Below are 27,871 nucleotides of genomic sequence, written 5' to 3'. Positions count from 1 at the left end.
GTTCAATAGAAGTTTGGTTATTTAATACCGGAACTAAATTAACTTTAATGCTTATGGTATATATAAATTTAGGCTCTTATTTAGGTAGGCATTAACTAATTGCCTTTAAGGAACGCACTCCCCTGTACCCTCGTATCAACAAGACCTAACACTAGGTGTATGTGGCGTGCGCTTGCTTCCACACCGACTGAGACGAAGGGTGACTGGCGCGTAATTATCCAAATATAAATTGGTCAAAACTATAGTTTTGTTCAAGTTTAGTTAATAAGACAAAATACACTGACACATTAAACATTAAAAAACTATATTAAACAAACAAAATAAAAGAATGTGTTCACTTTATTTCGGCTTCTGCGTAGTCTGTCGTGTTCGCGTCCCCAATGGCGAAAACGTTTATCTCAGGCTTGACTTTATCGTACAAGTGTGGAAACGCGCCTTCCGCGTGGTATTTCCTCCTTACCACTGCGTACAGCGACAGATCAAACATTTGTTGAAACTCGTCGCCTGTCATGAATATGTCAGCGTACAGGAATGAGTAGCCGCCCAGCTCGCGCGTGAACTGCTCCATTGCCCGCATGGCTGCCACGGGGTTATACGACTTCTTGTCTTTGACCTTCCCGGGAACCCCGTACACCCCAAGGTCGTTGTACATTGCATAGTCAGTCCCCGGTACGAGGTACTTTGACGGAGGCCGGCCGAGTTGGCCCGACATCGGTCCGTGATCGATAATTCTGCACGGATACACAAGCAGTGGATATTTATCGAATAACTCGGTCGCGATTTCGATTTGCCTCTCCAGCTCTTGCAAGGGTAGAACTATATCTTGGAAGACTTGCTTCGTGAACGTGTACGCTCTGACTCCCGGAGTGGTGGTGAATTTTAAAAATGCAGGCTTCGGCGGCAATAGCCACCCCAAGAGGAAGCGGAAAATGGGGTTGTTCCCAAAGGAAATCATATCTTCGACCACCCAAAATATGGATCTGTTGTGTCGCAGTAGATAGTCTCGAAGTGGAATCAATTCGACGCTTTCCCCTTTTTGTAAAAATGATTGGACGTGTTTATAGAACCAGGGCTTGTACCACCTAGAGCAATGGTTCACCGGCACCTTGCGGTCGTACTCTGAATAGTCTCCCGTCATGATCACGGCGCTGTCGCTGCTAAATATCGTACCTTCTATGTAGTCGGGGAAGTATTGGGGTTTGGCCTCGTTGGCCCCGGAATATTCTCTGAGCATGTCGCAGTATTTCTTCTGGCCCTGCACGGGAGTGTATGTCAATTTGATGTAAGGTTTGATCTTGACGATTTTCAAGGTTAACGCGACTAGAAATCCTAAGCTGCCGTGAGACCAGTGCAGGGCTTTAAATAGGTCGGAGTGGTCGTTGGTAGCGGTGGCCGTGACGAGCGAGCCGTCTCCCAGTACCACCTCGTAGCTCATGATGGTTTCGTGGTACAGACCCACCTTGTGGGAGTGGGTGGACATGCCCGTCCCAAACGCCAATCCTGGAACGGTGGAAGATCGTCATGATAAAAATTAAAACAACAGATTTGTTTTTCAATACACCGTTACTGTGTTAAGACCTACAAATTAAATACATCACCATACATTGTTTACACAAGTATGAAGTTTTTACGATATACACAGGAATATAAGCTTCTTTTAGTGACAAAGTCAGTGTCACTTGGCGTTGACATGTCACTAGGCCGTCAGATAATTTAAGTAAATCTGTGACTGTTACGTATGGCAGCACGAAGACCTGTAGCGTTAACGCTGCACGCTAACGTTAATGTTAAAACACACCTGTTTTAATGCAGACTATAAAAAAACTATTATAAATATTTAAAAAAATATATTAAATACTTCATAGAAAACCGTGTAACAACACGATATCAAGTTATACGCAGTAATAGATAGATCTTTCTCGAAGATAGATGGACATAGCTGCCAATAACTACTAACTTATAATAATAATTAGTTTCTAATGCCTTCAGCCACCCGTGAAATGTTATGCATTTGAGACGACGCCGAAATATAGGGGAACTCATACATCTTTATTCCGTATACTATTAATGCTTGAGATCATTTATAGCACTTTTCGCCAATGGGAGATTGTTGAGTCACCATTACACCTTTATATATATATGGTGAAGGTGGAGACAAGGCAGATGAACCGGGCAAGTATGCGCGCAAGCACGGCTAACAGCTGGCCCGGCAAAGTGGAGGGACCAAGGCTGATCCTATCGAACAGAGAGCCCTTGCAAACGGGTTTAAAAATGGCGTATTTCGCGTGTCTTTTCGTACAAATAGGACTTAAAAAAAGTCAACCAGAGAAACTCTTATTGTTGTTTTCGGCTTCTTTTATGGCTAGAATATCCGAACGGAATTTGACAAAGAGCATGCCGCCTCAAGCAGGGTATTTATAACAAAGTGTACATCTCCCCATAAGAGCTAATATTGTATTTCGTTTAAGGTGACCGCATACAGATAAAAGAAAATAGTTAATCGAGACACTGTCATTGATAAAATAAAGTCGTAACAGTACATAATAACGGACTCACTTTCGGACCGGTTGTCATATCATGGGAAGGCATTTTCCGAGGTGTATATTATACCGCGATAGGGCCGTGGTAGCTTCAGTTGTAAGTAAACCAGGCACTCACCCCCCAACGTAGCATCCACCAGCTCAATGGTGACTGCCAAAGAGTATCCTCGCGGTATGAGATAGTCCGTGATATCTCCGATGGTCACCATGGGCTCCACTCGCACGCTCATGGCGGCCTCGTCCAGCGCCAGCACGTCGTAAAGCGGGATGTCCACTCGGTGGTGCTTCTGCTTCTGGAAGAATGTTGTGGAAAGCGAGAGCCAGTTGGGTCGCGACGTGCAGAGCAGGCGGCCGCAGCGCCCCTCTGCCGGCAGCTTCTTCCATTCTTGCACCTGGACACAGCGGATGCAATATTTATTTAAGCAAATTATAATTTACCATAAATATCTATACTAGTTTCATTTATTGAGATTAAATATTCGTCTTTAAATTTGCTTCAATAGTAGGCGGTAATAAATCAAAGTGAAGTCAACAAAATATGGGGATATTCTTTTGGACAAACGAGCGTACGGGTCATCTGATTTTAAGTGATCACCACCGCCCACATTCTCCTGCAATACCAGAGGAATCATAAAAGTCACACAGTGAAGCAACGTCCCTACGCAACGCTAAGTTATATAGTCGTTCACAAAGCACTGGGTCCCCGACAATTCGAGCAGCTCTGCGTTGCACTTGCTCAAATGATACTGATACTGGCGTGCTCCAGAACAGAGATGACAGCAATACTACATGTGTGGCCGGACCTGCGCTTTGTAGGCGCTAGAATATGGGCCGGCTTGAAGTATTGCCGTATTCTATTAATGACGCCCAGCTTCTTCGAAGCCAGGTTGGCTTTGCTCTTTGACCCCGAAATTGGCAATAGCTTGAGATTTCGAGACCCAAAATTCCGATACTAGGTGAGGCTTTAAGGGAAGTGTTGTCGAAGAGCGGTGGTGACAAATGGGGTTTTTTAAGTGGTAAACGCGCAAACTTGAGTCTTCTGAGGGTTAAATGAACAAGGTTCAATTTAACCCACTCCGCGACCTCCGCAAGAGTGGACTCGATATAAGACACAAGTTTCTTCCGGCACTGACGATTTCCCGAGAGAGACTTGCAAGGCCCGTGTATCCGTATACATGAGATGCCGTCATCTCCAGTACTGTCGTCTGGATAGCAATGTATGTTGGTGGTGTTCAACATATCATTGATATGCAGAAGAAACAGTGTAGGAGATGCACACAGCCTTGGGGAACTCCACGGCATTCCGTCGACAACGACCTGTATACGGCGCCCAGTGAGGAAGCTGGAGGTGAAGTATGCTGTAGTATCTATGATTGATACACCAAGTTAATTTCTGTTCTGTTTGGAGGTCCCCTTCGTGTATCGAACCACAGTATCGCCGTTCGCCGCTCACATGAGTGTGGATGTATTGGTTGCGGCATGTTGGAACTTACTGAATGTTGTCTCGAGCATCTCGGAAAAGAGCGGATTGAATGGCGCACGCTGTTGTACGCTAAGGACTGCAGAGTGACGCAACATTAGCCACAATAGTGACAATATGATCCAGTAGTTCCTCACAGAACGAACTGAAACCCTGATAACATAACAAACGGACGCAGTGTCCGTCGGTCTGATAATTAAAATATTTTGTTACGTATTTATAATTCCACCGAGTTTTTTCTTCTTTATTCTGTGACATGACGATATGTATTGAACAATAAGCGGATCAGCCGGAATTTAATTACATTTGCCCTTTTTGGCAGAATGAAGAATTGTTAAATGCACAGCGATCTTTTAACAATTCCTTTATTTGTCGGCAGTGTGAGGCTGTTCCCGTGCCCGATTCGATATTTACCAATCAATGAACATCGGTGGCGCAATAGGGAGGATTGTAGTATTACCACGGAGCCCCGGTCAACTCTCTCTCACCCGACTTACCAATGTGTTTTCGGTTGATAGGGTCGGCAATTCTCTTGTGATTTTTCTGGTGTTACAACAAAGTATGAGCCGGGCTGATCACTAATCAACATGTGATAAGCATACAAGATTTTTCTCCTCTTCCATTTAAAGTGTAGTTAGTTGTACTGCGACTCTTGACATTTTAACGCTGTAATATTTGCTAGACCCCCTGACATTGCTAGAAGGTGATGTTCACCTCCCGTACGAATTATGTTGAGTGTCACCTGCGCTTGTATGACCCGCACTCTGTCGTCATGCCGGGTTCGCGTGCGCGTCAATCGCCGCAGCAGCGCTCGTGCTTGCAGCACCAACGTGAAGATGAAGCTAGCCGGCAAACAGAAGACGCACACCAGCAGCTCGCGATGCTCCTCCAGCCAACGCACCACGCCCTCCGGAACCATTTCTGGCGAGAGAGGGGTGTATAACAACAATAAATATGAACAATTAACATTATATAAAGACAAGAAAAAATGACGAGACGAGCAGGATGATCAGCTGATGGTAATTGATACGCCCTGCCCATTACAATTAAATGTCGCTCAGGATTCTTGAAAAACCCAAAAATTCTGAGCGGCACTACAATTGCGCTCGTCACCTTGAGACATAAGATGTTGAGTCTCATTTGCCCAGTAATATCACTAGCTACGGCGCCCTTCAGACCGAAACACAATAATGCTTACACATTACTGCTTCAAGGCAGAAATAGGCGCCGTTTTGGTACCTATAATATAGCCGGCAACCTGTGCAAAGGAGCCTCCCACTGGTCCGACATTCGTAATGTATTGTTATACTTGCTACAAATATTGATGTGTGAAAACAACATTGACTCTCTACACTGTACTGTGAGTCACTTTAGGATGTCAATATTTATTTATTTAGTATCTATATCTGTTTTTTCTATCTTATATTATCTTCTTTAAATCAATTACATCATAGTTTGAAAAACCATTCACAGAGTTTCTACATACGTCTAGTTACATCTCCATATAAATTATGATGTCACGAGGTTCTGAGACAAAACGACGCGATTGTACCTGGGCGACTGACCGCCGGTGCGTGTGAAATTTATTACAAGTTCTATACACTACTGTGGGTCCGGATATAACCTACATGCAACATGTTGCATAGTGTTATATCGAAGAGACCCCATATATTTTCTTAGTTTTCTTGTGTAAAGTGCTAATGATTATAGAGTCTATTATAACCGCTATAGTACACAGCTGCACCAATGACAATAAGTATTTTTTGACCTTATAATAACATACAAATGATTTAAGTTTTCTGTAGTGTTAATCTCGCCAAAATCTGGCACGAAACTATTGACAACACGTCCTGAGGATGCCTCGTGTAGAGGCGAAACACTTGTCGAATATTGGCGGAATTAACACTAAAGAAAACTTAAATCATTTGTATAATTATGGATTTCCGCAAAGTAACGCCTAATTAATTTTTTTTTTATAATAACAATTAAAACCAACGTGATGAATTCCTAAACAACCGCAAAAATAGTCCTCTTCTCTACAAGATAAGTGTCTCGTACAATAGAACGGAACTTTTTGTGTGTAATTCCGACTCACAGTTGACCGGTTTATTTTTGTATTTCCCGTTAGATTATAGAGTGCCTTTTTATACGTCCCGGTTGCGTCCACTATGTTCCCGGTGGCCGTATATCGGTTAGCCGGCGGCCGGACCCACAGTAGTGTATAGAACTTGTAATAAATTTCATACGCACCGGCGGTCAGTCGCCCAGGTACAATCGCGTCGTTTTGTCTCAGAACCTCGTGACATCATAATTTATATGGAGATGTAACTAGACGTATGTAGAAACACTGTAAATGGTTTTATCTACACCCATGCTTAAAATCCTCTATTAAAGATTCTGTAACAGTTATCTTATTGCCAACATTAAAACACCCAATGTCCTAATAACCATTACATCATCAAAACGAGTGTTGTAATGTTGTACCCACTGAATTTCATAACAACGTTCCTTTGTTTTTGTTTTTTGACCCCTTCATGCGCAATGAGTTTTAACAGACAGCCACGTTCGTATTGCTCGATGCGTGGTATTTGTATGAATTTCAAAAAAAGAATATTTTCGTTTACGCGCGTTCCACACTACCAGAACGTGGCGCGCCGTAATAAAAAGTAGGTTATTCGAAACCCCGCCATTTTTCTTCGATGTTTTTATTGTTTTGTTTATAAAAAATGAGCGATTCAAGTTTTGAAAGCACACCGCCAGATATATTAAACGCTGCAAAAGAACATAATATTCTATTAAATTTTAATAATTGCACTATACAAAATGTAAATTACTACTAAAATAAATAATTCTTTCATTGATTCTCAGCTTATGTGTATATAATCCGTAATGGATGATATTAGGTTACTACTAGGACTGTTTTAAAGTTAGTAGTAAGCCAACTTTATGTAATAGAATCTTTCAGCGGATTCATATTATGGGTGTAGATAAAGTCTTGTATGCAACTGTTGATAATTAGGTATTAAAACCCACATTCGTGTTTTAATACCCCTTATTACACAACAGCTGCATAAATAACTATTTCAAACTGTGATGTAATTGATTTAAAGAAGATTATATAAGATAGAAAAAGCAGATATAGATACTAAATAAATAAATATTGACTCCTAAAGTACGTGAAAAACCTGTTTTTTTATCATTTTTAGGTCTGGAAATAAGGTGTAGAATATTCCACAGTGTTCTCTTTTAATGGTTATCGGTTAAACCCAATAATTTCTTGACTTCCTTATTAGAGAAGATTGAAACTTAAATTATGTATGCGTAGTAACTACGGGACTGTACTAGCGCCGACGTTAAGAGCGCTACTGGATACAATATCGGATCGTGTGAAAGCTGAATGTGTTACTGTACAGTCGGTGCTACCCGGCAACCGGGACGTATGAAAAGGGCCTTACAATACTCCATGTTAGAACATTCAACACTCACTTTATCGTACACGGCCGCGCAAGTAGCAGCGGCGAGCGGCGGGCGACGCGAGTTATCCAACTGATCACTTAATCAGTGGTCCTCGAACGTTGCTCTCAGCTCGACCTTGAACTGTGTCGGCCGCTATCAATCACATTAAATAATTGTTCGTTATATTTAATGTAAGCTTATCATCAACGTTACTCAGTCTCTCAAACAGTATGATATATTTATTAAGCGTATTGAGATTGTGCAAAGGCGCTTAATATATCATATGTCTTATAATGACTTCTTAGCGTAACAGCTCTCAAGCTACCAAAAAAAGCTAAAACATTACGGTATGATCCCACTGGCGGATAGGATGTGTTAGATCATTTGTTTTTTCACAATATTATTAGCGGTAAAATAGATTCTCCATTCTTACTGTCAAAATTCAAAATAAACGTTCCTCCAAAATTAGTAAGAAAAATGCCTATTCGTTGTTTGTAGTACCACCATCTAGGACTAATCTGGGTCAAAACGCAACTATTTCTAAGCTCTGTAGGTCATATAACTCACTGGCCAAATGGCAGAACATTGATTTATTCTTACCGTTTCCTGAATATAAATATAATTACCCTCTTAAAAACGTAGTGAAAATCATGAATGCTGTGGTAGCTTATAAGTGAATTAATTCTTATCCATATTATTACTATATTTTAAGTTTAGGCATATACAGAGTGTAATTTGTTAGTTGCCCAAATAAATAACTAAATAAATGTATAAATAAACAGTGTCTCAAAAAAAAATTAAAGAAATAAATATTATGACTGTTCATTATTAGTACATTTATGATTATTTAATATTCGTTCACAAAAATCGTCACCTTTTTGCTCTTAATAGTGATTTTCATTATTATAACACTGGAAATAAGTGATATATTCTAGTAGGCTTCATAAGATACAATAGCTTTAATGATAAATGTATGGCGTATTTCGCGTGTCTTTTCGTACAAATAGGACTTAAAAAAAGTCAACCAGAGAAACTCTTATTGTTGTTTTCGGCTTCTTTTATGGCTAGAATATCCGAACGGAATTTGACAAAGAGCATGCCGCCTCAAGCAGGGTATTTATAACAAAGTGTACATCTCCCCATAAGAGCTAATATTGTATTTCGTTTAAGGTGACCGCATACAGATAAAAGAAAATAGTTAATCGAGACACTGTCATTGATAAAATAAAGTCGTAACAGTACATAATAACGGACTCACTTTCGGACCGGTTGTCATATCATGGGAAGGCATTTTCCGAGGTGTATATTATACCGCGATAGGGCCGTGGTAGCTTCAGTTGTAAGTAAACCAGGCACTCACCCCCCAACGTAGCATCCACCAGCTCAATGGTGACTGCCAAAGAGTATCCTCGCGGTATGAGATAGTCCGTGATATCTCCGATGGTCACCATGGGCTCCACTCGCACGCTCATGGCGGCCTCGTCCAGCGCCAGCACGTCGTAAAGCGGGATGTCCACTCGGTGGTGCTTCTGCTTCTGGAAGAAAGTTGTGGAAAGCGAGAGCCAGTTGGGTCGCGACGTGCAGAGCAGGCGGCCGCAGCGCCCCTCTGCCGGCAGCTTCTTCCATTCTTGCACCTGGACACAGCGGATGCAATATTTATTTAAGCAAATTATAATTTACCATAAATATCTATACTAGTTTCATTTATTGAGATTAAATATTCGTCTTTAAATTTGCTTCAATAGTAGGCGGTAATAAATCAAAGTGAAGTCAACAAAATATGGGGATATTCTTTTGGACAAACGAGCGTACGGGTCATCTGATTTTAAGTGATCACCACCGCCCACATTCTCCTGCAATACCAGAGGAATCATAAAAGTCACACAGTGAAGCAACGTCCCTACGCAACGCTAAGTTATATAGTCGTTCACAAAGCACTGGGTCCCCGACAATTCGAGCAGCTCTGCGTTGCACTTGCTCAAATGATACTGATACTGGCGTGCTCCAGAACAGAGATGACAGCAATACTACATGTGTGGCCGGACCTGCGCTTTGTAGGCGCTAGAATATGGGCCGGCTTGAAGTATTGCCGTATTCTATTAATGACGCCCAGCTTCTTCGAAGCCAGGTTGGCTTTGCTCTTTGACCCCGAAATTGGCAATAGCTTGAGATTTCGAGACCCAAAATTCCGATACTAGGTGAGGCTTTAAGGGAAGTGTTGTCGAAGAGCGGTGGTGACAAATGGGGTTTTTTAAGTGGTAAACGCGCAAACTTGAGTCTTCTGAGGGTTAAATGAACAAGGTTCAATTTAACCCACTCCGCGACCTCCGCAAGAGTGGACTCGATATAAGACACAAGTTTCTTCCGGCACTGACGATTTCCCGAGAGAGACTTGCAAGGCCCGTGTATCCGTATACATGAGATGCCGTCATCTCCAGTACTGTCGTCTGGATAGCAATGTATGTTGGTGGTGTTCAACATATCATTGATATGCAGAAGAAACAGTGTAGGAGATGCACACAGCCTTGGGGAACTCCACGGCATTCCGTCGACAACGACCTGTATACGGCGCCCAGTGAGGAAGCTGGAGGTGAAGTATGCTGTAGTATCTATGATTGATACACCAAGTTAATTTCTGTTCTGTTTGGAGGTCCCCTTCGTGTATCGAACCACAGTATCGCCGTTCGCCGCTCACATGAGTGTGGATGTATTGGTTGCGGCATGTTGGAACTTACTGAATGTTGTCTCGAGCATCTCGGAAAAGAGCGGATTGAATGGCGCACGCTGTTGTACGCTAAGGACTGCAGAGTGACGCAACATTAGCCACAATAGTGACAATATGATCCAGTAGTTCCTCACAGAACGAACTTAAACCCTGATAACATAACAAACGGACGCAGTGTCCGTCGGTCTGATAATTAAAATATTTTGTTACGTATTTATAATTCCACCGAGTTTTTTCTTCTTTATTCTGTGACATGACGATATGTATTGAACAATAAGCGGATCAGCCGGAATTTAATTACATTTGCCCTTTTTGGCAGAATGAAGAATTGTTAAATGCACAGCGATCTTTTAACAATTCCTTTATTTGTCGGCAGTGTGAGGCTGTTCCCGTGCCCGATTCGATATTTACCAATCAATGAACATCGGTGGCGCAATAGGGAGGATTGTAGTATTACCACGGAGCCCCGGTCAACTCTCTCTCACCCGACTTACCAATGTGTTTTCGGTTGATAGGGTCGGCAATTCTCTTGTGATTTTTCTGGTGTTACAACAAAGTATGAGCCGGGCTGATCACTAATCAACATGTGATAAGCATACAAGATTTTTCTCCTCTTCCATTTAAAGTGTAGTTAGTTGTACTGCGACTCTTGACATTTTAACGCTGTAATATTTGCTAGACCCCCTGACATTGCTAGAAGGTGATGTTCACCTCCCGTACGAATTATGTTGAGTGTCACCTGCGCTTGTATGACCCGCACTCTGTCGTCATGCCGGGTTCGCGTGCGCGTCAATCGCCGCAGCAGCGCTCGTGCTTGCAGCACCAACGTGAAGATGAAGCTAGCCGGCAAACAGAAGACGCACACCAGCAGCTCGCGATGCTCCTCCAGCCAACGCACCACGCCCTCCGGAACCATTTCTGGCGAGAGAGGGGTGTATAACAACAATAAATATGAACAATTAACATTATATAAAGACAAGAAAAAATGACGAGACGAGCAGGATGATCAGCTGATGGTAATTGATACGCCCTGCCCATTACAATTAAATGTCGCTCAGGATTCTTGAAAAACCCAAAAATTCTGAGCGGCACTACAATTGCGCTCGTCACCTTGAGACATAAGATGTTGAGTCTCATTTGCCCAGTAATATCACTAGCTACGGCGCCCTTCAGACCGAAACACAATAATGCTTACACATTACTGCTTCAAGGCAGAAATAGGCGCCGTTTTGGTACCTATAATATAGCCGGCAACCTGTGCAAAGGAGCCTCCCACTGGTCCGACATTCGTAATGTATTGTTATACTTGCTACAAATATTGATGTGTGAAAACAACATTGACTCTCTACACTGTACTGTGAGTCACTTTAGGATGTCAATATTTATTTATTTAGTATCTATATCTGTTTTTTCTATCTTATATTATCTTCTTTAAATCAATTACATCATAGTTTGAAAAACCATTCACAGAGTTTCTACATACGTCTAGTTACATCTCCATATAAATTATGATGTCACGAGGTTCTGAGACAAAACGACGCGATTGTACCTGGGCGACTGACCGCCGGTGCGTATGAAATTTATTACAAGTTCTATACACTACTGTGGGTCCGGATATAACCTACATGCAACATGTTGCATAGTGTTATATCGAAGAGACCCCATATATTTTCTTAGTTTTCTTGTGTAAAGTGCTAATGATTATAGAGTCTATTATAACCGCTATAGTACACAGCTGCACCAATGACAATAAGTATTTTTTGACCTTATAATAACATACAAATGATTTAAGTTTTCTGTAGTGTTAATCTCGCCAAAATCTGGCACGAAACTATTGACAACACGTCCTGAGGATGCCTCGTGTAGAGGCGAAACACTTGTCGAATATTGGCGGAATTAACACTAAAGAAAACTTAAATCATTTGTATAATTATGGATTTCCGCAAAGTAACGCCTAATTAATTTTTTTTTTATAATAACAATTAAAACCAACGTGATGAATTCCTAAACAACCGCAAAAATAGTCCTCTTCTCTACAAGATAAGTGTCTCGTACAATAGAACGGAACTTTTTGTGTGTAATTCCGACTCACAGTTGACCGGTTTATTTTTGTATTTCCCGTTAGATTATAGAGTGCCTTTTTATACGTCCCGGTTGCGTCCACTATGTTCCCGGTGGCCGTATATCGGTTAGCCGGCGGCCGGACCCACAGTAGTGTATAGAACTTGTAATAAATTTCATACGCACCGGCGGTCAGTCGCCCAGGTACAATCGCGTCGTTTTGTCTCAGAACCTCGTGACATCATAATTTATATGGAGATGTAACTAGACGTATGTAGAAACACTGTAAATGGTTTTATCTACACCCATGCTTAAAATCCTCTATTAAAGATTCTGTAACAGTTATCTTATTGCCAACATTAAAACACCCAATGTCCTAATAACCATTACATCATCAAAACGAGTGTTGTAATGTTGTACCCACTGAATTTCATAACAACGTTCCTTTGTTTTTGTTTTTTGACCCCTTCATGCGCAATGAGTTTTAACAGACAGCCACGTTCGTATTGCTCGATGCGTGGTATTTGTATGAATTTCAAAAAAAGAATATTTTCGTTTACGCGCGTTCCACACTACCAGAACGTGGCGCGCCGTAATAAAAAGTAGGTTATTCGAAACCCCGCCATTTTTCTTCGATGTTTTTATTGTTTTGTTTATAAAAAATGAGCGATTCAAGTTTTGAAAGCACACCGCCAGATATATTAAACGCTGCAAAAGAACATAATATTCTATTAAATTTTAATAATTGCACTATACAAAATGTAAATTACTACTAAAATAAATAATTCTTTCATTGATTCTCAGCTTATGTGTATATAATCCGTAATGGATGATATTAGGTTACTACTAGGACTGTTTTAAAGTTAGTAGTAAGCCAACTTTATGTAATAGAATCTTTCAGCGGATTCATATTATGGGTGTAGATAAAGTCTTGTATGCAACTGTTGATAATTAGGTATTAAAACCCACATTCGTGTTTTAATACCCCTTATTACACAACAGCTGCATAAATAACTATTTCAAACTGTGATGTAATTGATTTAAAGAAGATTATATAAGATAGAAAAAGCAGATATAGATACTAAATAAATAAATATTGACTCCTAAAGTACGTGAAAAACCTGTTTTTTTATCATTTTTAGGTCTGGAAATAAGGTGTAGAATATTCCACAGTGTTCTCTTTTAATGGTTATCGGTTAAACCCAATAATTTCTTGACTTCCTTATTAGAGAAGATTGAAACTTAAATTATGTATGCGTAGTAACTACGGGACTGTACTAGCGCCGACGTTAAGAGCGCTACTGGATACAATATCGGATCGTGTGAAAGCTGAATGTGTTACTGTACAGTCGGTGCTACCCGGCAACCGGGACGTATGAAAAGGGCCTTACAATACTCCATGTTAGAACATTCAACACTCACTTTATCGTACACGGCCGCGCAAGTAGCAGCGGCGAGCGGCGGGCGACGCGAGTTATCCAACTGATCACTTAATCAGTGGTCCTCGAACGTTGCTCTCAGCTCGACCTTGAACTGTGTCGGCCGCTATCAATCACATTAAATAATTGTTCGTTATATTTAATGTAAGCTTATCATCAACGTTACTCAGTCTCTCAAACAGTATGATATATTTATTAAGCGTATTGAGATTGTGCAAAGGCGCTTAATATATCATATGTCTTATAATGACTTCTTAGCGTAACAGCTCTCAAGCTACCAAAAAAAGCTAAAACATTACGGTATGATCCCACTGGCGGATAGGATGTGTTAGATCATTTGTTTTTTCACAATATTATTAGCGGTAAAATAGATTCTCCATTCTTACTGTCAAAATTCAAAATAAACGTTCCTCCAAAATTAGTAAGAAAAATGCCTATTCGTTGTTTGTAGTACCACCATCTAGGACTAATCTGGGTCAAAACGCAACTATTTCTAAGCTCTGTAGGTCATATAACTCACTGGCCAAATGGCAGAACATTGATTTATTCTTACCGTTTCCTGAATATAAATATAATTACCCTCTTAAAAACGTAGTGAAAATCATGAATGCTGTGGTAGCTTATAAGTGAATTAATTCTTATCCATATTATTACTATATTTTAAGTTTAGGCATATACAGAGTGTAATTTGTTAGTTGCCCAAATAAATAACTAAATAAATGTATAAATAAACAGTGTCTCAAAAAAAAATTAAAGAAATAAATATTATGACTGTTCATTATTAGTACATTTATGATTATTTAATATTCGTTCACAAAAATCGTCACCTTTTTGCTCTTAATAGTGATTTTCATTATTATAACACTGGAAATAAGTGATATATTCTAGTAGGCTTCATAAGATACAATAGCTTTAATGATAAATGTATGGCGTATTTCGCGTGTCTTTTCGTACAAATAGGACTTAAAAAAAGTCAACCAGAGAAACTCTTATTGTTGTTTTCGGCTTCTTTTATGGCTAGAATATCCGAACGGAATTTGACAAAGAGCATGCCGCCTCAAGCAGGGTATTTATAACAAAGTGTACATCTCCCCATAAGAGCTAATATTGTATTTCGTTTAAGGTGACCGCATACAGATAAAAGAAAATAGTTAATCGAGACACTGTCATTGATAAAATAAAGTCGTAACAGTACATAATAACGGACTCACTTTCGGACCGGTTGTCATATCATGGGAAGGCATTTTCCGAGGTGTATATTATACCGCGATAGGGCCGTGGTAGCTTCAGTTGTAAGTAAACCAGGCACTCACCCCCCAACGTAGCATCCACCAGCTCAATGGTGACTGCCAAAGAGTATCCTCGCGGTATGAGATAGTCCGTGATATCTCCGATGGTCACCATGGGCTCCACTCGCACGCTCATGGCGGCCTCGTCCAGCGCCAGCACGTCGTAAAGCGGGATGTCCACTCGGTGGTGCTTCTGCTTCTGGAAGAAAGTTGTGGAAAGCGAGAGCCAGTTGGGTCGCGACGTGCAGAGCAGGCGGCCGCAGCGCCCCTCTGCCGGCAGCTTCTTCCATTCTTGCACCTGGACACAGCGGATGCAATATTTATTTAAGCAAATTATAATTTACCATAAATATCTATACTAGTTTCATTTATTGAGATTAAATATTCGTCTTTAAATTTGCTTCAATAGTAGGCGGTAATAAATCAAAGTGAAGTCAACAAAATATGGGGATATTCTTTTGGACAAACGAGCGTACGGGTCATCTGATTTTAAGTGATCACCACCGCCCACATTCTCCTGCAATACCAGAGGAATCATAAAAGTCACACAGTGAAGCAACGTCCCTACGCAACGCTAAGTTATATAGTCGTTCACAAAGCACTGGGTCCCCGACAATTCGAGCAGCTCTGCGTTGCACTTGCTCAAATGATACTGATACTGGCGTGCTCCAGAACAGAGATGACAGCAATACTACATGTGTGGCCGGACCTGCGCTTTGTAGGCGCTAGAATATGGGCCGGCTTGAAGTATTGCCGTATTCTATTAATGACGCCCAGCTTCTTCGAAGCCAGGTTGGCTTTGCTCTTTGACCCCGAAATTGGCAATAGCTTGAGATTTCGAGACCCAAAATTCCGATACTAGGTGAGGCTTTAAGGGAAGTGTTGTCGAAGAGCGGTGGTGACAAATGGGGTTTTTTAAGTGGTAAACGCGCAAACTTGAGTCTTCTGAGGGTTAAATGAACAAGGTTCAATTTAACCCACTCCGCGACCTCCGCAAGAGTGGACTCGATATAAGACACAAGTTTCTTCCGGCACTGACGATTTCCCGAGAGAGACTTGCAAGGCCCGTGTATCCGTATACATGAGATGCCGTCATCTCCAGTACTGTCGTCTGGATAGCAATGTATGTTGGTGGTGTTCAACATATCATTGATATGCAGAAGAAACAGTGTAGGAGATGCACACAGCCTTGGGGAACTCCACGGCATTCCGTCGACAACGACCTGTATACGGCGCCCAGTGAGGAAGCTGGAGGTGAAGTATGCTGTAGTATCTATGATTGATACACCAAGTTAATTTCTGTTCTGTTTGGAGGTCCCCTTCGTGTATCGAACCACAGTATCGCCGTTCGCCGCTCACATGAGTGTGGATGTATTGGTTGCGGCATGTTGGAACTTACTGAATGTTGTCTCGAGCATCTCGGAAAAGAGCGGATTGAATGGCGCACGCTGTTGTACGCTAAGGACTGCAGAGTGACGCAACATTAGCCACAATAGTGACAATATGATCCAGTAGTTCCTCACAGAACGAACTGAAACCCTGATAACATAACAAACGGACGCAGTGTCCGTCGGTCTGATAATTAAAATATTTTGTTACGTATTTATAATTCCACCGAGTTTTTTCTTCTTTATTCTGTGACATGACGATATGTATTGAACAATAAGCGGATCAGCCGGAATTTAATTACATTTGCCCTTTTTGGCAGAATGAAGAATTGTTAAATGCACAGCGATCTTTTAACAATTCCTTTATTTGTCGGCAGTGTGAGGCTGTTCCCGTGCCCGATTCGATATTTACCAATCAATGAACATCGGTGGCGCAATAGGGAGGATTGTAGTATTACCACGGAGCCCCGGTCAACTCTCTCTCACCCGACTTACCAATGTGTTTTCGGTTGATAGGGTCGGCAATTCTCTTGTGATTTTTCTGGTGTTACAACAAAGTATGAGCCGGGCTGATCACTAATCAACATGTGATAAGCATACAAGATTTTTCTCCTCTTCCATTTAAAGTGTAGTTAGTTGTACTGCGACTCTTGACATTTTAACGCTGTAATATTTGCTAGACCCCCTGACATTGCTAGAAGGTGATGTTCACCTCCCGTACGAATTATGTTGAGTGTCACCTGCGCTTGTATGACCCGCACTCTGTCGTCATGCCGGGTTCGCGTGCGCGTCAATCGCCGCAGCAGCGCTCGTGCTTGCAGCACCAACGTGAAGATGAAGCTAGCCGGCAAACAGAAGACGCACACCAGCAGCTCGCGATGCTCCTCCAGCCAACGCACCACGCCCTCCGGAACCATTTCTGGCGAGAGAGGGGTGTATAACAACAATAAATATGAACAATTAACATTATATAAAGACAAGAAAAAATGACGAGACGAGCAGGATGATCAGCTGATGGTAATTGATACGCCCTGCCCATTACAATTAAATGTCGCTCAGGATTCTTGAAAAACCCAAAAATTCTGAGCGGCACTACAATTGCGCTCGTCACCTTGAGACATAAGATGTTGAGTCTCATTTGCCCAGTAATATCACTAGCTACGGCGCCCTTCAGACCGAAACACAATAATGCTTACACATTACTGCTTCAAGGCAGAAATAGGCGCCGTTTTGGTACCTATAATATAGCCGGCAACCTGTGCAAAGGAGCCTCCCACTGGTCCGACATTCGTAATGTATTGTTATACTTGCTACAAATATTGATGTGTGAAAACAACATTGACTCTCTACACTGTACTGTGAGTCACTTTAGGATGTCAATATTTATTTATTTAGTATCTATATCTGTTTTTTCTATCTTATATTATCTTCTTTAAATCAATTACATCATAGTTTGAAAAACCATTCACAGAGTTTCTACATACGTCTAGTTACATCTCCATATAAATTATGATGTCACGAGGTTCTGAGACAAAACGACGCGATTGTACCTGGGCGACTGACCGCCGGTGCGTATGAAATTTATTACAAGTTCTATACACTACTGTGGGTCCGGATATAACCTACATGCAACATGTTGCATAGTGTTATATCGAAGAGACCCCATATATTTTCTTAGTTTTCTTGTGTAAAGTGCTAATGATTATAGAGTCTATTATAACCGCTATAGTACACAGCTGCACCAATGACAATAAGTATTTTTTGACCTTATAATAACATACAAATGATTTAAGTTTTCTGTAGTGTTAATCTCGCCAAAATCTGGCACGAAACTATTGACAACACGTCCTGAGGATGCCTCGTGTAGAGGCGAAACACTTGTCGAATATTGGCGGAATTAACACTAAAGAAAACTTAAATCATTTGTATAATTATGGATTTCCGCAAAGTAACGCCTAATTAATTTTTTTTTTATAATAACAATTAAAACCAACGTGATGAATTCCTAAACAACCGCAAAAATAGTCCTCTTCTCTACAAGATAAGTGTCTCGTACAATAGAACGGAACTTTTTGTGTGTAATTCCGACTCACAGTTGACCGGTTTATTTTTGTATTTCCCGTTAGATTATAGAGTGCCTTTTTATACGTCCCGGTTGCGTCCACTATGTTCCCGGTGGCCGTATATCGGTTAGCCGGCGGCCGGACCCACAGTAGTGTATAGAACTTGTAATAAATTTCATACGCACCGGCGGTCAGTCGCCCAGGTACAATCGCGTCGTTTTGTCTCAGAACCTCGTGACATCATAATTTATATGGAGATGTAACTAGACGTATGTAGAAACACTGTAAATGGTTTTATCTACACCCATGCTTAAAATCCTCTATTAAAGATTCTGTAACAGTTATCTTATTGCCAACATTAAAACACCCAATGTCCTAATAACCATTACATCATCAAAACGAGTGTTGTAATGTTGTACCCACTGAATTTCATAACAACGTTCCTTTGTTTTTGTTTTTTGACCCCTTCATGCGCAATGAGTTTTAACAGACAGCCACGTTCGTATTGCTCGATGCGTGGTATTTGTATGAATTTCAAAAAAAGAATATTTTCGTTTACGCGCGTTCCACACTACCAGAACGTGGCGCGCCGTAATAAAAAGTAGGTTATTCGAAACCCCGCCATTTTTCTTCGATGTTTTTATTGTTTTGTTTATAAAAAATGAGCGATTCAAGTTTTGAAAGCACACCGCCAGATATATTAAACGCTGCAAAAGAACATAATATTCTATTAAATTTTAATAATTGCACTATACAAAATGTAAATTACTACTAAAATAAATAATTCTTTCATTGATTCTCAGCTTATGTGTATATAATCCGTAATGGATGATATTAGGTTACTACTAGGACTGTTTTAAAGTTAGTAGTAAGCCAACTTTATGTAATAGAATCTTTCAGCGGATTCATATTATGGGTGTAGATAAAGTCTTGTATGCAACTGTTGATAATTAGGTATTAAAACCCACATTCGTGTTTTAATACCCCTTATTACACAACAGCTGCATAAATAACTATTTCAAACTGTGATGTAATTGATTTAAAGAAGATTATATAAGATAGAAAAAGCAGATATAGATACTAAATAAATAAATATTGACTCCTAAAGTACGTGAAAAACCTGTTTTTTTATCATTTTTAGGTCTGGAAATAAGGTGTAGAATATTCCACAGTGTTCTCTTTTAATGGTTATCGGTTAAACCCAATAATTTCTTGACTTCCTTATTAGAGAAGATTGAAACTTAAATTATGTATGCGTAGTAACTACGGGACTGTACTAGCGCCGACGTTAAGAGCGCTACTGGATACAATATCGGATCGTGTGAAAGCTGAATGTGTTACTGTACAGTCGGTGCTACCCGGCAACCGGGACGTATGAAAAGGGCCTTACAATACTCCATGTTAGAACATTCAACACTCACTTTATCGTACACGGCCGCGCAAGTAGCAGCGGCGAGCGGCGGGCGACGCGAGTTATCCAACTGATCACTTAATCAGTGGTCCTCGAACGTTGCTCTCAGCTCGACCTTGAACTGTGTCGGCCGCTATCAATCACATTAAATAATTGTTCGTTATATTTAATGTAAGCTTATCATCAACGTTACTCAGTCTCTCAAACAGTATGATATATTTATTAAGCGTATTGAGATTGTGCAAAGGCGCTTAATATATCATATGTCTTATAATGACTTCTTAGCGTAACAGCTCTCAAGCTACCAAAAAAAGCTAAAACATTACGGTATGATCCCACTGGCGGATAGGATGTGTTAGATCATTTGTTTTTTCACAATATTATTAGCGGTAAAATAGATTCTCCATTCTTACTGTCAAAATTCAAAATAAACGTTCCTCCAAAATTAGTAAGAAAAATGCCTATTCGTTGTTTGTAGTACCACCATCTAGGACTAATCTGGGTCAAAACGCAACTATTTCTAGGCTCTGTAGGTCATATAACTCACTGGCCAAATGGCAGAACATTGATTTATTCTTACCGTTTCCTGAATATAAATATAATTACCCTCTTAAAAACGTAGTGAAAATCATGAATGCTGTGGTAGCTTATAAGTGAATTAATTCTTATCCATATTATTACTATATTTTAAGTTTAGGCATATACAGAGTGTAATTTGTTAGTTGCCCAAATAAATAACTAAATAAATGTATAAATAAACAGTGTCTCAAAAAAAATTAAAGAAATAAATATTATGACTGTTCATTATTAGTACATTTATGATTATTTAATATTCGTTCACAAAAATCGTCACCTTTTTGCTCTTAATAGTGATTTTCATTATTATAACACTGGAAATAAGTGATATATTCTAGTAGGCTTCATAAGATACAATAGCTTTAATGATAAATGTATACACTTTTTATAATATAGTCCCAGCCACTGTTCAGGCATTATCTATAAATAAATTTAAATGTCTGAATAAAAAATTTATGTGTCGTAAATCCTACTACTAACAATATCTAAGTGATCGGACAGCCTGGGACTAGATTATGATTATTTTATAGCAAAAGCAATGGCAGTACGATATTGTATATTTTATTAAAAATAATGTTGGGAGAGTTTATTGCGCCGCTTCTTCTCTCTCAGAGCGCCATTTGTTTCCGAAGCGGTCGTAGATATAGTTAATTAGAAATGATATCAAAAATAATTCTAAAGGAATCTATATATTATATTCTTATTAACAGTAATTAAAGGTTCAAATATTTTAGGATAAATCATACCCAGTCGACATGGAAGATTTTATGCATCTGAATTATATCGGCGATGCCTAAGCTTCTCCGATCTGGATAGGTCACTCTTTTATCAGTCTTGGAATTTTGGAAAGTTACCTTATAATAATTAATAGTTTAATGCAAAGAAATATATTAACTGCATCTGTGTGTTCTGCAGGGCATAGATCACTTCGAGGACATCGGGCCGTGTGTGATCATGGCGTCTCCCGGCATGATGCAGTCGGGCCTGTCGCGGGAGCTGTTCGAGTCGTGGTGCACCGACCCCAAGAACGGAGTCATCATCGCGGGTCACTATACATCTACTTGTCTCACATGTGACACACATAGGTACACCTGGGCTTACAGGTCTACCAGTGGGAGGCTCCTTTGCAGAGGATGCCGGCTAGATTATGGGTACCACTGCCGTTAAGCAGTAATGTATAAACATTACTGTGTTTCGGTCTGTAGGACGCCGTAACTAGTGAAATTACTGGGCAAATGAGACTTAACATCTTATGTCTCACGGTGACGACCGCAATTTTAGTGCCGCTCAGAATTTTTGGGATTTTCAAGAATCCTGAGTGGCACTGCATAATAATGGGCAAGGCATAACAGTTACGATCAGCTGAACGTCTTGATCGTCTCGACTCTCGTCCTTTATTTTCATTAAAAAAAATGGTTGCTGATAGCCCGGAGGTGTTATTATGGTAACAGAACTCGTGGTTGCATAATCACTGACGCGATCTATAGTGGCAGCGTTATCAACTAAGTCTTCAGGCCGTTAATCATTGTAATCAGTGTATCTCGCTCGCACTCAGCGGGCTTATGGAGCGTTATTTTAATATATTATGATGTTATTATATATTATTAATATGATGTGTAATATACGCAGGTAGTCTATATCGATAGCTATTAATAAATCGATTTTTTAAGGTTTGAAGTTATAACACAATAAAATATAACGTAATACAACTTTTTATTACAATTACAAACTATTTTCTTCATCCAATTCTTTTCAATCCATCCATTCAATCTTTGTTACTATCGTCTTCTTGTAGATTTGTAATCAAAAGTTCAAGGATCTGATCCCTCAAAAAATCCGTTTCCAGGAGGTCTTCTGTATTCTTCACACATTTAACAAGTATTTCCCTGTTAACTTTTTCTATTGCTTTATGCAGAAGAAATTCAACAAAGGCTGTTTTATAAGTATGATTTTTCAGTTTTGAAATTTCTCCTTTTACCTAATATGTATGAGCTCAGCGGAGAATGAGCCCTTATGAGCTCAATAGGATCCTACTGACACTTGTAGAAGTCGTACAATTACATGATACTTAAGGAGGACGCCACACGCGTTTGGTTTCAGTGAGCTTTTCCAAAAACTTTCTTCCATGTACGACTAAGTTGTGGAATGAGCTTCCTTGTGCCGGTTTTCAGGGACGATACGACAAAAGTATCTTAAAAAAGCGCGTACATCTTCCTTAAAGGCCGGCAACGCTCCTGTTATTTCTCTGGTTTGCAAGACGTATCGATAAGATGCAAAGCGGTGCACATTCCTCTATTATTACGGGCATTTATGGCCCGACTACTACGGTTAATAACGCGGACACTACAGTTGGTTGGCAGAATGAGAATATCCTGGTGTGAGCGTATCCGAAATCTAGAACCCAAATGTTTGCCGACTCTTCAGGTGGTCGGTAGGTGTCTTCTATTGTATGGTGTTTCATTGATAGTAAGCTTAATTATGTTACAAACACCTCAGGCTACTGTGTGGAGGGCACATTGGCCAAGAGCATCCTGTCGGAGCCGGACGAGATCAGTACCATGTCGGGCCAGAAGCTGCCTCTCAAGATGTCGGTGGACTACATCTCCTTCTCGGCGCACACCGACTACCAGCAGACCTCGGAATTCATCAACATACTGAAACCGCCGCACGTCGTAAGAGCCAAATGCTTTACTAGTTTCACCATTGCCGGTTAATTCATTTACTTTTCTGCCAAAAAGTACCTCCAAATACAAATAAATACTACGCGGTGGTCACCGAAGATCAGCATTGCAACAAACACATGTGTTCGAACACATGCTAAGTGGCTCCTTTTTAATCACCGCACGTTTTTATATTTTTAAGTTGCTTCATTTTGTTATTACACTGTGTGTGTGTTGAAATAAATATTTTTCTTTCTTTCAAATAAAATGCTAAAGAATGATCACGAAAAATGTCGTGAGTAGTGATGGGGTCTTCTTCATCAGCCGGAAGACATCCACTGCTGGCCAAAAAAAGCCCAAAGATTTCCACGACGATCGGTCTGCGCTGCCTTCATCCAACGTATTCCGGCGATACAATCCCATCTTGTGGGAGGCCTACCAACACTGCATCTTCCGGTACGTGGTTGCCATCTGTCCGTCGAACTATGTACCCTGCCCACTGCCACTTCAGTTTCGCAATCATTTGGACTATGTCGGTAACTTTGATTCTCCTACGAATCTCCTCATTTCTAATTCGATCTCGCAGGGAAACATGAGCTTTCTCATAAGGCCCATAGTTAGCGACCACGTCTGCATACCGTAAGTCATCACTGGCAACACACACTGGTCGAAAACCTTCGTCTTCAGACACTGCGGTATTTGATGGGGTCATATTTCATATTTGTGTGTAGGTCCTGGTGCACGGGGAACAGAATGAAATGTCACGGCTGAAGGCGGCCTTGCAGCGTGAGCACCGCTCCCGGCTGGCGGTGCATACTCCACGCAACACGCAGCTGTTGTCGCTAACCTTCCGCGGAGACAAAACGGCCAAGGTACACTGACCATTACACCTAACACTTGGACAACGGAAAACACCTATTGATACGACTATGATATTAACTCGACACTTATCCCAGGTGATGGGTTCGTTGGCGGTGGAACCTCCGAAGCCCGGTGAACAGCTGCAAGGGGTACTGGTGAAAAGAAACTTCAATTATCACATACTGGCGCCTTCGGATCTCAACAGTGAGTGTTGTTTATATTTAAGTGCTAGATATTTATTTACCAGTGGGAGGCTCCTTTGCTCAGGATGCCGGCTAGATTATGGGTACCACAACGGCGCGTATTTCTGCTTATTTTTTGGGGTTTTTTCAAGAATCCTGAGCGGCACTGCATTGTAATGGGCAGGGCGTATCAATTACCATCAACTGAACGTCCTGCTCGTCTCGTCTCTTATTTTCATAAAAAAAATATTAAAATACAATGTCACATTACAGATTAAATCTTAAGGGTTACAAAGATACTATACTAAAGAAAGAAAACAAGCAAAATTATAAATTAGTTACTTGTGTTATTTTATAGATCTTACAGGCATCATACTCTCAAATCTTTTCTAACTTTGACTAATCATCCCATCGAGCTGGCAAATAGATAACACTGTGATATCTTTAACTAGCTCTTACTCGCCCGAATCTACCAGTGTTAGTTGTTGGTTGATATATCTCTCATAGTTAAGGCAGAGTTCGTAAGCCAGTTTTCGTTCGACGGTTACTTCTCTGACTTACTATGCAAATCCGAGTATTGTTGAAACTCTAAGTTTCTAACCCTAAGGATTGGGCCTGTGCGTTTATTTCAAACTTTCATCCCCTATTTTACCTTCTTAGGGGAAACTGAATTATAATAAACGTAAAAGTCAAAGTTTTTATTTGACTAGACTACTACATATAAACATGTCAAATTGGCAATTATACAAGTTATTTGCAAATTATATAAAATAGATTTTAGATTGTAAAATGATAAATTCCTTAATATCAATTTAATTCAATTTTTAACTATTATATTATAAGTAATATTATATTACTTATATCATACTAGTATTTTCTTTGATTAAAGCGAGTGCTACCTATTTAAGTAAAATATTTTAGTGTCCCCCTAAAAACTAGATCTGGAAAGGTCTCGAATCGTCGCGGGTTAATAATAATATTATAGAACTTTAAAGAAAAGAATACTACATCTGCTTAATAGTTTGGCTGACGACATCCGACATCATTTAAAAAACTATTAAATCAATATTTATTGTTGCAGTAACATTTGTAAAATAGGCTTTAAGATTTATTTTATGAGACTCGTTCGATCCTGTAGACAAACTGTGTAAACAGTTTTACAGGACTTTGTTTTATTTTAAGAAGAAACTGTATATTTATAAATAAATAAATAATAATAATAAAAAATAATAATAATGTAAGTTTACGCAAAATCTGATGTAAAACAGTTACCTACACGCGTTTTAATCCTTTAAAAAGTGTTTTATTTAAATTATATTTTACTATAAATAATATGTAAATATTTTAATTGAAAATATTAGTTTTTTATAATTTCATGACAATGAGACATTACTATTTCACGTAACACTCGCGTTGTCGTCAAAGAAAATACAACATTTATTTTTGGTAGTTTGACGTTCAACTCTCAAGAGTAAGAAGAGCGTTCGATCTGATTGGAATATTCTGCCTTTTTTTTGGAAAAGGAGGACAAAGGAGTGTACGGGTCACCTGGTGTTAAGTGATCACCGCCGCCCACATTCTCTTGCAATACCAGTGGAATCACAAGAGCGTTGCCGGCCTTTAAGTAAGGTGTACGCGCTTTTTTTGAAGGTACCCATGTCGTCCCGGAAACATCGCACAAGTATTAATTCCAAAGCTTTGTAGTACGTCGAAGGAAGCTCCTTGAAAACCGCACTGTGGAGGACACATCCAGATGGTGGGGATGATATCGTTACTTATGGCGTGTCGTGCGATGGTGTAATTCGGCGGCAGGAATCAGGTGAAACAGCTCTTCGGAACACTCCCCGTGATAAATGCGCCAAGTGATCTAGCCGTTTACAGAGCACTGGGTCAATTCGAGCTGCCCTGTGTTACACGCGGTCAAATCGAGCTGATACTGGGGTGCGTCAGACCAGCAGCAATGCTCTATGTGTGGCCGGACCTGCGTTTTGTAGAACACTGCCTTTCTTGCATTATTTGTGTGTGTCCGCTCTTCAAGATGCCTCACTTCCTCGCAGAGTACACGGAGCTGAGTCAGTCGGAGGTGCTGCAGCGGCAGTCCGTGTGCTACGGGGGGTCGCCCGCCGCGCTGCGTCACACACTCGCGCGCGTTGCCGGCGCCATCCAGTTCGTGTCGGACACCAGGTGGCGCCTGTACGACTGCCTGGACGTGCTGCTGGAGCTGCCCATCATCACGCTGGAGTGGCAGGCGCAGCCCGTGTCCGACATGTACGCGGACGCGGCCGTGGCGGCCATCTTGGCGGCGTCCTCGCTGGCAGCGCCCACGCAGACGACGCTGGCGCACAAACTGGATAAGATGCACTTCAAGGTGATCACCTACTATCAAGTAATAGCTTATCTGTTGATTACATAAAATAATAATATTTTTTTAAACAATATGCCATACACTAGCGTTATTATGAACAAAGGGCTCTCAAACAAATTCGTATGTATTGGCCTGGCGAAGTCTACGTTATCACTGATCACATTTATATGAAAAATACTCTTGATTTTTTGTCTATTCGAATACGATATTTAAAAATGTTTGTTACTTCTGGAACGATTCTCATGTTGCCAGGTGTTGCGACGGAATACATTTCTGCTTTTTGTTTTTTATTTATGATTTTAGCAATTATTATAAAAAGTAAAATATATATATCGACTATAAAAAATAAAAATAAACTGTAGCACATATTATTTTTTTGTAATATATTCTGAAGATGGTTTGATTGTAGTGGTATAATCAATTGATGTTTTCGTTCTCATTCCAGGAGTGCGTGATAGAGATGCTGCAGGACATGTTCGGCGAGAACTCTGTGCCAAAGATATTCAAGGGAGACAAGCTGTACGTGGAGGTTGCCGGCAAGCGAGCTGACATCGACCTGCTGGCCATGGTGAGATACCTCTGGTGTTACAATGGAGTGGGGGGTGCGGTGATGAAAGAGAGTTACTTCTACAGCTGCCATCCGACACCACACATGGAGTACGATAACAACTAAACTTTTAACCCAAGTTTTAAAAGTTCGTATTTATTAGGTGTTGTCGTTTAATTACGGGGTATATTATAAAAAAAAAAATAGCACAAGAGAGAAGGGAGTTTTAGTGAGATTTCATGTGTATTTACTTTTTTGTTGAATACGCGATTTTAAACATTACATCTAAATAATATTATTCATAATATGAACTAAAAAGTGCAAAGTAACCGCCGGCTACAAACATATATTAAAAAAAAAAGAACATACCGACGAATTGAGAACCTCCTTCCTCTCTTTTTTGAAGTCGGTTAAAAAGAGTAAGGAGTATTTTAGAAAAGCGCTAAAACAACATTACGTTGTTAATGTAGAACCTCATATTTGTGTGGTGTTTGTCGTATTCCGTTAATTGTAAGATATAATATAATTTGAAAATATATATTTGACTTGTATTTGCGTGTAGTTTGTTGTTAAGAGCATTAATTGCCGTGTATTTGTCATCTCTTTGAAGCAGTAGACCAATACTGCTTCAAAGAGAGGACGGGTGCTGAGTGCGGGTGATGAATGCGGATTATCAGTGCGTGTGTCTGCAGGAGGTGCGCAGTGCGGACGAGCCGCTGGAGCGCGCCGTGTTTGCGGCCATCAGCAAACTGCACGCGGCGCTGGCACCTGCGCGTGCGCCGCCGCGGGAGACAATACCTCATAAGGAATAAATATATCTTTCATAAA

The 27,871-nt window shown here is 40.4% G+C and overlaps 2 protein-coding genes across 7 annotated transcripts in view; one reads left to right on the top strand and one right to left on the bottom strand.

Annotated features, from left to right (window-relative positions):
- The window catches only part of LOC126967696 (cleavage and polyadenylation specificity factor 73), a 42,091-nt gene extending 14,220 nt beyond the window's left edge, over positions 1–27,871 (top strand). Inside the window, exons 9-15 of the mRNA XM_050812286.1 lie at positions 21,344–21,473; positions 22,925–23,100; positions 23,820–23,960; positions 24,045–24,153; positions 26,189–26,499; positions 26,942–27,064; positions 27,736–27,871. Coding sequence (XP_050668243.1) covers positions 21,344–21,473; positions 22,925–23,100; positions 23,820–23,960; positions 24,045–24,153; positions 26,189–26,499; positions 26,942–27,064; positions 27,736–27,855 — 1,110 coding nt within the window. The 3' untranslated portion in view covers positions 27,856–27,871. The remainder of the gene's footprint in view (positions 1–21,343; positions 21,474–22,924; positions 23,101–23,819; positions 23,961–24,044; positions 24,154–26,188; positions 26,500–26,941; positions 27,065–27,735) is intronic.
- On the bottom strand, positions 288–19,919 carry LOC126967708 (delta(24)-sterol reductase-like). 6 transcript variants are annotated; one of them, XM_050812314.1, is made up of 4 exons: positions 19,863–19,919; positions 17,119–17,297; positions 8,837–9,110; positions 288–1,500 (listed from the first exon to the last, which is right to left on the bottom strand). In XM_050812314.1, the coding sequence occupies exons 2-4, from the start codon at positions 17,293–17,295 to the stop codon at positions 335–337; spliced, it is 1,617 nt and encodes a 538-aa protein (XP_050668271.1). In that variant the 5' UTR covers positions 17,296–17,297; positions 19,863–19,919; the 3' UTR covers positions 288–334. The 6 variants fall into 6 exon arrangements, with proteins under 6 accessions (XP_050668271.1, XP_050668269.1, XP_050668272.1 ...); XM_050812312.1 differs by lacking the exon at positions 17,119–17,297 and adding an exon at positions 10,941–11,119; XM_050812315.1 differs by lacking the exons at positions 8,837–9,110; positions 17,119–17,297 and adding exons at positions 2,659–2,932; positions 4,763–4,941.

Source organism: Leptidea sinapis, chromosome 13, assembly GCF_905404315.1.
Source record: "Leptidea sinapis chromosome 13, ilLepSina1.1, whole genome shotgun sequence".
NCBI lineage: Eukaryota > Metazoa > Arthropoda > Insecta > Lepidoptera > Pieridae > Leptidea > Leptidea sinapis.
The sequence above is the reverse complement of the archived record's forward strand: the minus strand, read 5'-3'. Positions and strand labels throughout refer to the sequence as shown.

Excerpts from the sequence above, each read along its gene's own strand:
- LOC126967708 (XM_050812314.1), bottom strand. The coding sequence starts at position 17,295 with ATGGTTCCGGAGGGCGTGGTGCGTTGGCTGGAGGAGCATCGCGAGCTG. Across the intron at positions 9,111-17,118 it reads TGCGGGTCATACAAGCGCAG|GTGCAAGAATGGAAGAAGCT; the intron begins GTGACACTCAAC and ends CGCTGTGTCCAG. Across the intron at positions 1,501-8,836 it reads GGTGGATGCTACGTTGGGGG|GATTGGCGTTTGGGACGGGC; the intron begins GTGAGTGCCTGG and ends CCACCGTTCCAG.